The sequence below is a fragment of the Girardinichthys multiradiatus genome, chromosome 20 (assembly GCF_021462225.1).
Source record: "Girardinichthys multiradiatus isolate DD_20200921_A chromosome 20, DD_fGirMul_XY1, whole genome shotgun sequence".
Classification (NCBI taxonomy): domain Eukaryota; kingdom Metazoa; phylum Chordata; class Actinopteri; order Cyprinodontiformes; family Goodeidae; genus Girardinichthys; species Girardinichthys multiradiatus.
Genome location: NC_061812.1, coordinates 8,763,225 through 8,772,921, shown reverse-complemented (window position 1 = coordinate 8,772,921; position 9,697 = coordinate 8,763,225). Strand labels below are relative to the sequence as shown.

The window sequence follows — 9,697 nt, the reverse complement described above, 5'->3', positions numbered from 1 at the left end:
GCAGGGAGCATATAGCATGCACTTAAAGGGAGGAAGAAGCTGAAGATACCAGGAGGCATTTGAAAATGTCCTTCACAATGCCCATGGCTACAAAGACGCTGGGTATCCTAAAAATAACAACAAACTTGGCTTTGATAGATTCGTGGCATTTTGTATCAGCACAGATGCTCTTGGGCTAAAATTAGATCATCAAATCACTTGCAGACCCAATACCTCACAGACATTGTGATGTGAAGGAAGAAAGGCTCGTCAAACATTTAAAAAACACCTCTGCATGTCTTTCTATCAATACGAGCTGCAAAAACCAAAACACAATAAACACACTGAACACAGTTTCAGTTGAATAATTATTGGCTTCATTATTGATATTACTTTTTCATGGTTATGATCATTTGGAAGTATGCGTGGTTCTTATTTTACATGTTTTCTTGTTCATAGATTGTCCTTTTTGTTGTAAAGTGCAGGTAATACTACTTTTGAATCCAAATGTTACATACAATATGTAGTACATGTGTTCTTTCTCCGTTCTCCCTCATGATTATTTACAATATTGTTCTACATTTCATTTCACAGAAAGAAAAATCATATCCACTGTATCAGCATTGTTGGATGTTTTAGGCCTCTATGATACAGGAGAGCAGAGGTGAGGTGAACAGCTGTACATATTGTTTTAGTGGATGCCACATCAGCCTCTGGGTTCAACAGAAAAAGAAAGCACACAGAGTCTCAAACATACACTTACACATGGTTTGCATATTGATCATCTTGCTTTGTATGGTTGAGTTATAACGGGGGACCTTGCTGCAAACAGCTGACATGGCAGTTCAAATAAGCCCAAAGCTCAGCCGATTAATATTTCCCCTTCAGCTATCAAGCTTCAGCTTTGTCTTCCAGGTCCTTTTAAAAGCTCGGTCAGCTCTTTGAACCAGCATGGAACTGATGGCAGATAAAACATTAAATCAAATCTGTTCTGAAACCTTCTATTTTCAAAAAAAGTAGCAGCTTATAATCAATCTCTGCATAGATCTCTCACTGCGGTTCATCCAGCTCATGGAGTGGAATTTGCTGGTGGGTCCCTCAGTGGGTGAGAAATAATATTCCTTAAGTCAACTCTACTCTTTTTTGTGCTATAAGCAGAAACAGTTGTGGATGATCAACTACCATGTTGTAGTCTCCAGTGCATGAGCTGCTACAGTGAGTTGGGCTAATACACAGTAACACTCTTATTACAATAAAGATAAATGTCAAGGTACAAACATTTATCAAGTGTTAAACAAAAAACAAATGAAAGCATAAAAATATGATACATAAATGCGTAAACAAATATTTTTGGTCAGACTGTGAGTTTTCCCCAACATATACAGATATGCAAATGGCAGTTGCATAAATGCAGCTGTAGAACCAGACTATGATACTGACATTCAGAAGTTCTTCTCCTTCCCTGTCACACATGTACGTTACTGCTCGCTGTGCATTAACACACCCAAATCAGCACCCGGGAGAAAAAATCTCAACTGAATGGATGAGGTGTATTAAAATAAGTTTTTCATTCAAGAACCATACACTTTTTACATATTGTGGTCCACCAAAGTAGATCGGGTGTGTTGCTAAAAAAAACCTACTTATTGTTACCCTACCTTGAGTTAGTCATTATTTAAAATCTCATTTTACCTTAAACTACCCATGAAATTATTTAAATAAAAAATATTTAAAAACCCACAGTTTAGACAGAAACGACTTAAGAGACCTCACATCAGGCAGTTGGATGATGCATCCTGAGGACATATTGGCAGCAATGGCATTGAAACATTTTGCTACTGCAGGTTGAGACTGTAGTGACGACAAAAGGAAACCCGAGCAACAAGGAGATAAACCCTGCATTTACAGAATTCATCAAGACAGTTCTTGCTACACGCCTTCTCCTAGCAATAAACTTTTGTGACTGTGTTGGACATCCGTGAGAAAAAGCAGAAAGGCAAGAGACAGGGGCATGCCATAGACCATAACTAGGTCAGACAATGTCTGCTACACTGCTGCTAATTATCACCTCCCATATTGATGTTACTGCCTTTGACTGTTACCTTGGCAGTGTTGAGCGAACTGTGGAAAGTCTTAGCTCTATGCAACCTCAGAGCTTAATTCATGTCCAAGGCCAACTTTTAAACATATAATGATCTTCTGGCATCAGAAATGTCTTAGGGGACAGTTAGACTTCACTTATATTGTGACCGACCCAATGTTAGTAAAAGCTTTATCGTAAAAAACTCGGTTTAGGGTTTACAGCTTAAAGATCAACCTGGTGTTGAACAGCTACATCAACCAAGGGCAGTTTAGAAACAAAGCAGACAAATGTTTCGGTTAAGATACAGATCATGTGCCAGTTCTCAGGCAAGAAAACTTCTTAAGATGTCAAATGAGAGCATGTCTTTGCACTCTGAAAGGAACAATTATTAATATTGTTAAAAATAACAATATGAGTTGCACATTGTGGAAAAGCTCACACTTACTCTTGAGGGTTTTAAGATCTCTAATAAAAGCATATGTGTGCTGTATATGTGATTTGCCTATAAAGATACATTGTTTTACATATAAGAAATAAATGTATCTATTGCAATATTTTGTTTTATTCTCTTAGATGCTTCCTGCTTTAGCTTACATGCATGCTAGAAATGTTTTAAGGTCATGCAACACTAGGTGAACACAGACAAAAGGCAGGAAAAGCATCTTTTTTTCAACACACAACTCCTTAATAGTTGCTATTTTGATAACGAGGACACGATTGGATGAACCCGTGAAACAGACACAGCAGCAGGACTTTGATCACTGAGGCAGAGATTTATATCCAAAAGCAGAGGATGAGTTTACATCCTTAATCACAGCTCAGTTTGCAGCGCCGTGGCACAATTTGAACAGCAGTAACTTCTGGATGGAATGTATATATTGATACGCATCTTGTTATGTGTAGAAAATTACATTATTAATCAATCAAAAGTTCTCAGACTTAGTTTTAGGTCAATAGCTACCTGCAGGCATCCTTTTAAAAGTGTGGATTTGTATAGAAGGCAGTGTACAAACAAATATACATTGGCCAGGTGAAGCAAGTGGCAGTTAAGAAACAAGTGGAACTTCTCTTTGAGATAAAAATGTCATGCAGTAATCTACTGACTATAATTCTTCCTACCTACATATTGGATATCAGTTAAGTCACAGTTAAGCTACCTATCTAAATGGATAAGCACTGTAAGAGTGAAACAGTGAAATACTAAACAAGAAGAAACATTCAAGATGTCTCAAAGCTTTGCAGTAAGACCAGTATGGGTGAATGGAGGTGGGAAATCTTGCATTGCAATACAGAGTACATATAAGACCAAAGCAGTGAAGATTCAAGGCCATTGTCAGTCATTCATCAGATACTGATGTCTACAAGAGGAAAGGGTGTCAAACCATAAGCTTAGAGCTGTTGGCTGTCATTCATCCTTCTAATAACTTGGTGTACTTAACCACCAGCCTCGTTATAAGTCACCCACAAGCCATATTAGCTTTAGTGCCGGCTTGGCTCACACATACCATTAGCTCTAAATGCTGAAGCACAAGACAGTTTTGTACCATTAGCTCCAAAGAGCAGCATATGTAGTACACAACTAGCTCTTCAGAAAGCGAGAGATGCGTGCTCTGGTAAATGACGGATAAAAGGGCAGGGTTCAAAAGCGTGAAGTTTGTGTTTACTTTTGTTTCTTTTCTGTGTGTGCAACTGTTGGCTACAGTGTTGAGCAGGACATTTTTAGGTATTGTGTTTTTTTCTAGCAGCTGATCAGACAAGGACAACTCCATGCACAAATTAAAAATTTAGAACCTCAGAATTTTTTTAGGAGTTTTAAAGAGAACATTATGAAAAGTGGAGACTTGATTGGTGCAAAGGGAAGAAATTGCATTTGGAATATCTCTCAATCATCATCACTGACATTCTGTATTATATTGCCTTGATTTTTCAATCACGTGTGGTAGGAGGATATAGGTATTTGTTGTCCCATCCAGTTGTACAGTTTTATATTTCCCACCGTAACTGGAGGAAAAATATGCAGACTACACATCTGTGAGCATCTTGGTGATGTTTACATAGTTTGTGTTGTCGAGTGTGCAGTTTGCTGTCTTAAGGTTCTCCTCCTGAAAGTCCTCATTGCTGTTGTTGACAGCCTCCTGAATCTCCATGTAGTCTGATTTACTGATGGTGGAGCCGCTCCGGCTCTTCTTTAGCTCCTCCACTGAATCCGTTTTGGGCACATTGACCTGGAGATACTGAGCCTGCTCTTCTCCTTCAGTCTCACGATGATAGAAGTAGTTGAAGTTGGACACAATGACAGGCACCGGCAAGGCAATGGTAAGCACACCTGCAATGGCACAGAGGGAGCCCACAATCTTGCCACCAATTGTTGTCGGGACCATATCACCATAGCCGACTGTTGTCATGGACACCACAGCCCACCAAAATGCATCTGGGATGCTCTCAAACTGTGATTCAGGCTCATCTGCTTCAGCAAAGTAAACTGCACTGGAAAACAGGATAACCCCTATAAAGAGGAAAAAAATGAGGAGGCCGAGCTCTCTCATACTGGCTTTAAGGGTCTGACCTAAAATCTGAAGCCCCTTGGAGTGACGGGACAGTTTAAAGATTCTGAAGACTCGTACCAAGCGGATGACCCTGAGAATGGCTAAAGACATGGCTTGCTGACCTGGCTGACCATCCTCTGCCCTGTCTGCCAGCTCGGTACCAAGAGTGATGAAGTAAGGAATGATGGCAACAATATCAATAATGTTCATTATGTTACCAAAAAAGCCTGCTTTGCTTGGGCAGGCAAAGAAGCGCACTAAAAATTCAAAGGAGAACCATATAATGCAGAGAGTTTCAAGGACAAAGAAGGGGTCGGTGAAGTAGGTGGATGTGTAACTAATTATTGTAGAGTTGGTCTCAGGTGAAAAAATTTGAGCATGGGACTTGTGCAATTCGTCCTCATCATTGCGGAATATGGGAAGAGTCTCCAAGCAGAAACTAACAATAGATATCAGGATGACCATGACAGAAATTATGGCAATAATCCTAGCAGGACCTGAGCTCTCTGGGTACTCAAAGAGAAGCCACACCTGTCTCTGGAACTCATTGTCAGGAAGAGGCCTTTCCTCCTCCTTGATGAAACCTTCATCTTCTCTGAACATCTCAATGGCCTCCTCACCGAGCTCATAAAAGCGAATTTCCTCAGAAAAAATATCAAGAGTGACATTGACTGGCCTTCTCAATCGGCCTCCTGATTGGTAATAATATAATATGGCATCAAAGCTTGGTCTGTTTCTGTCAAAAAAGTATTCGTTCCTTAGCGGGTCAAAGTAGCGCATCCTCTTTTTGGGGTCCCCCAGCAGAGTTTCTGGGAACTGAGAGAGGGTTTTGAGTTGTGTCTCAAAGCGCAGCCCTGAGATGTTAATGACCACCCTCTCACAGCATTCATGGTCGGCCTCTGGGTCGTAGTCCAGGGGGTGCCCTGGGTGTGCAGCTGCCTCGTCAGAGGGGTCGCCTGTGGCAACAGTCATTCTGCAGGGCAAGGAGGCCTGCACCTTTTAGGACGTCTGGGTCCTGCAGCCTGGAGAACTGCAGGTGGGCTCCAGGAGAGGGTGGGGACTCAACAGAGTAAAGACCTGAAGGCCAGAAGATGATCACCTAGGATCTGACTGCAGGTAGAACAAAGAAAAGTAGCCAGGTCAAAGAAACCTAAATAATTCAGCACTTGATTTATCTTTTGCTTAGCTCAGAGATGTCAAAAACTTTATTTCAGCATAAAGATCAAACAACAGAAAATAGAAATAAAATTGAGGCCCTTACTAATTAACATGCAAGTAAGCAGTCCGCTTTGCATTTAAATATCATCAATGCAGATAAATCCATGAGCTAAAAGAAAAAGAAAACATATAGATGCTTCAGGACACTGATATGCTGCAACATCTATATCTGCGAAACTGAAATGCCACATATGAGAATCACTAAATCCATATAGACATCATGCCTCAGATATCTTCAGTCTAAAAAAATAGTTCATGGCTTTAAAATTTTTTGGTATCTAAAAACAATCAAAGATTAAAGACAAAAATGCACAACTAGTTAGTGCAAGTTGTCTTCTGTTAGGTTTTGGCGGAGCATTTTTGTCTTGAAATGGTGCCTGTTACTGAAATATTCAAAAACATCTATAAATAATTTACCCACAGAGGGAAATTTGCTTTCTGAGAAAAAAATGCACCCCTATCTGCATTCCTACCTGTCTCAAGTAAAAGAACAGTTTTGCAAAATAATATATAATGCAACAAAAACTGCAGGTGTGGTAATCATGCCTTGAGATGTGTAAATCCGTACATGGACTACAGTCTGATAAGATTTATACTCAGAATCGAAGAGACGGATGAAAGCTGCTTTATCTTGAGGTCATGCATACCTACAGACATCTTTTTCCTCTCTGGGTGAGGCTGGATGCTCCCGCTGGTGTCAGGGAGGTGGATGGCTATGACCGGCTGCGGCAACCGGTTCTCCAGTCTCCAGTGCAGGTGGGGGAAAACAGATTTCCAATTTGAACAGTCGATGATATTCACCTCATGTTGTCTGCAGCATCCTTGCTGTGTACACCGCGTACAGTATGTGCGGGTGTGTCCTCGCTTTCTCCTCCCCGACTCTTTTCCTCCGGGTAGGGTGCCGTGAGGTTAAGATTGGCAAAAAAAAAAAAAAAAAAGGGCGGAGGAAGACGTCCAAGGAGGTGTTGGTGCTTCCCTTATTAACCGAAAGTGCTGGGATCAGCAAAATGATCTTCTTCTTTCCTCCGCACCGGAGCGACTCTCCGAGTTCGAGCCGGTGGCTGCGAAGGTAGCCTCTGTCTCTGGTAGACACCTATAGATAACGTCCTCAATAACGAGTCTTATTTCTGTTTTGCGTCACCCAGATAAATGTATTTATTTATTTATTTATTTGGCAGATTTGCGCCACATAAACCAGCATTTCTATAAGATTCCACAGATCAGCTGCAATAAAGCCCCAACGCTTGGTGCACGGAGATGCTGCTGAACCACCTTTTAGTCTACACAGTGGGCAGAACGGCGTCTGCAGACACTGACTTGAAACGACATGCATGAAAGTCATAGTGGGTTTGAAGATTATGCAATTTTACTAAGCCAGCGCCCCATGCGCACACAGGAACACAAACACACGCACACATGAAGCGACCCCTAACGCTTAAGCACATGTCGGCACGGTGGGAGGTGATTTTTTTCATTAAGTGATGGAAACCGTTGTGGGTGAAACATCCCTGTAGCCAGACTTGGCCATAGGGTTATTCATTGGCTACTGTATTAAGCTCCGTCCACCCTGCAGTCGAGCACTGTTCTGCATACCAAAAGAGGTGCTGGTGATGGAGCAGGAACGGAGAAAAGAGGCGCACTATAGCAGCACATCCACCTTTTCTGCAGTGGGTATAGGGTGCTTATAAAAGACAAATACCATTTTAAACACAGCTTTGTTGAATTGAGACCAATAACACAATTACGTTCTGAATGGAAAATAGTCCTAAAGTTAAGACTGAAACCTTTTTACAGACTTAAGGAACCTTCCTTTATTTCTATGACACGTTAAAGTTATCTCAGGTGTCCTAGTGTACTCAGGTGAAAACTCTCAATTTCTTTTCTGTGCTTGTTCATAGCAATCAATCTTATGTGCAACAAAAAAATTCCCAGCAACAAACTCCATTAATAATTAATGGGAGGGGAGACAAAAATAGAGCAAATGCTTCATCAGTGTGCCTGGCTATATTCCAAGAGAAGAAACAAACTTAATATACTGAAAATGCTTCCATATGATTGATGCGTGTATTGGGAATGAATGCACAGTGTTCTGAAATGACCACCAGGGAGCACAGAGGTCAGTGGGAATCCCTGGGAGGTGAAGGGGAAGAAAAGGGGGGATGGGGGAGACAGCATGATGATTTGTGTGAAGCCTTTCCAAGGTTACACTTGGCAGACCTGAGACCATCCTGGTTGCCTGCCTCGTCACACTGTCCATCTGGTCTGCTGCGTTTACGGAAGCAGGTCATTTTTACTATCTCTTAATAGTTTTTTTGGTTCCTGATGACAGGACAATCATTATATATTAACTTGAGCACTAACTCAGCTTGTTCTGCCTTAGGTGGCTGTCTGAAATTAAAATCAAAGTCTAACTGCATTCTAAATCCTTCAGATGCTTTAACTTGCGCCGCTCAAGGTGGCAGCAGGTTGGAGTAGCTCTCTTACTTTTGATTCTGATTTGTTTTTTTTTTGGGGAACTATTCCTCTTGTGGTGGATACAGTGGATTTTTTTTGGATGACTGTCCACTCCAGTGTCGGATGCTGTGCAGCTTGGAGGATTTTTCTTAATACTTTCTATTTTAGGACATTTGTTATGATGCATTGCCATGGCAACGGGGTTGTTTCTTACAACCGGGAGCAGCTGATTAATATCTCAAAAGCTCAAATAATACTTCAGCTACAACCCCAAATCCCCGATGAGCTGAAAAGGAGACGCCGTGGATGCAGAGCAGGAGCTAAGAGAAGAGAGAGAAGGAAGAAGTTCCATTAAATTAAATTCAATTCAGTTTTATTTATATAGTGCCAATTCACAACACATGTTGTCTCAAGGCACTTCACAAAAGTCAGGTACATACATTCCAATTAATCCTAACAATTGAACAGTGCAGTCAGAGTTAGCTTTTTATTCAAATTGGATCAAAAGTTTTTCTATCTAAGGAAACCCAGCAGATTGCATCCAGTCAGTGACTTGCAGAATTCCCTCCTCCCGGATGAGCATGTAGAGACAGTGGACAGTAACTGGCGTTGACTTTGCAGCAATCCCTCATACTGAGCATGCATGTAGCGACAGCGGAGAGGAAAAACTCCCTTTTAACAGGAAGAAACCTCCAGCAGAACCAGGCTCAGTGTGAGCGGCCATCTGCCACGACCGACTGGGGGTTTGAGAGAACAGAGCAGAGACACAAAAAGAACACAGAAGCACTGATCCAGAAGTACTTTCTATGGGAAGGAAAAGTAAATGTTAATGGATGTAGTTCCTTTAGTCGTTTCACCTAGAAAGAAAGAACAGATAAACTCTGAGCCAGTTTTCAAGGTTAGAGTCTGAAAGAGAGCACATATAATTAGTTACAGTAAAAGCTGAGTCAGTAGCTATGTCTGGGAGAGAGAAAGGGTTAAACACTAAAAGACAGGGCTATGTGGATCATCGGTAGAGGGTGAGCATTAAGTTGTTGCCAGCAGAAGCTCAGACGATTCCCCTCTCCAGAAAGGTGTCACAGGCAGACACAGAGCCAGGCCAGGAGTAGCTTCTAGGAAGAGAAAAGAGAGAACATAAAGTTAAAAACTGAAATAACAGCAAACAATGCAAAATTGGAGAGTAGTGTGAGAATGTAGCGAAGAGGGTGAAAGTGGTCATTATGTCCTCCAGCAGCCTAAGCCTATAGCAGCATAACTACACAGATAGTTTCAGTTCAGATTATTTAGTTAAGCGGCGCTTATTTACAACAATGTCATCTCAAGGCACCTCACAAAGGGTCCCACTGATGGTCATTGTTATACTAAAAACCACAATGATAGGAATACCTCTCTCTGTCAGACTGATTATAAGTTCAAA

The 9,697-nt window shown here is 41.3% G+C and overlaps 1 protein-coding gene across 2 annotated transcripts; it reads right to left on the bottom strand.

Annotated features, from left to right (window-relative positions):
* Positions 1 to 333: 333 nt before the first annotated feature.
* On the bottom strand, positions 334 to 7,218 carry LOC124857439 (potassium voltage-gated channel subfamily A member 2). Of its 2 annotated transcripts, none has more exons than XM_047348699.1 (2): positions 6,474 to 7,218; positions 334 to 5,718 (listed from the first exon to the last, which is right to left on the bottom strand). In XM_047348699.1, the coding sequence occupies exon 2, from the start codon at positions 5,578 to 5,580 to the stop codon at positions 4,084 to 4,086; it is 1,497 nt and encodes a 498-aa protein (XP_047204655.1). In that variant the 5' UTR covers positions 5,581 to 5,718; positions 6,474 to 7,218; the 3' UTR covers positions 334 to 4,083. The 2 variants fall into 2 exon arrangements, with proteins under 2 accessions (XP_047204655.1, XP_047204656.1); XM_047348700.1 differs by having other exon boundaries at positions 6,478 to 7,218.
* Between the last annotated feature and the right edge of the window lie 2,479 nt (positions 7,219 to 9,697).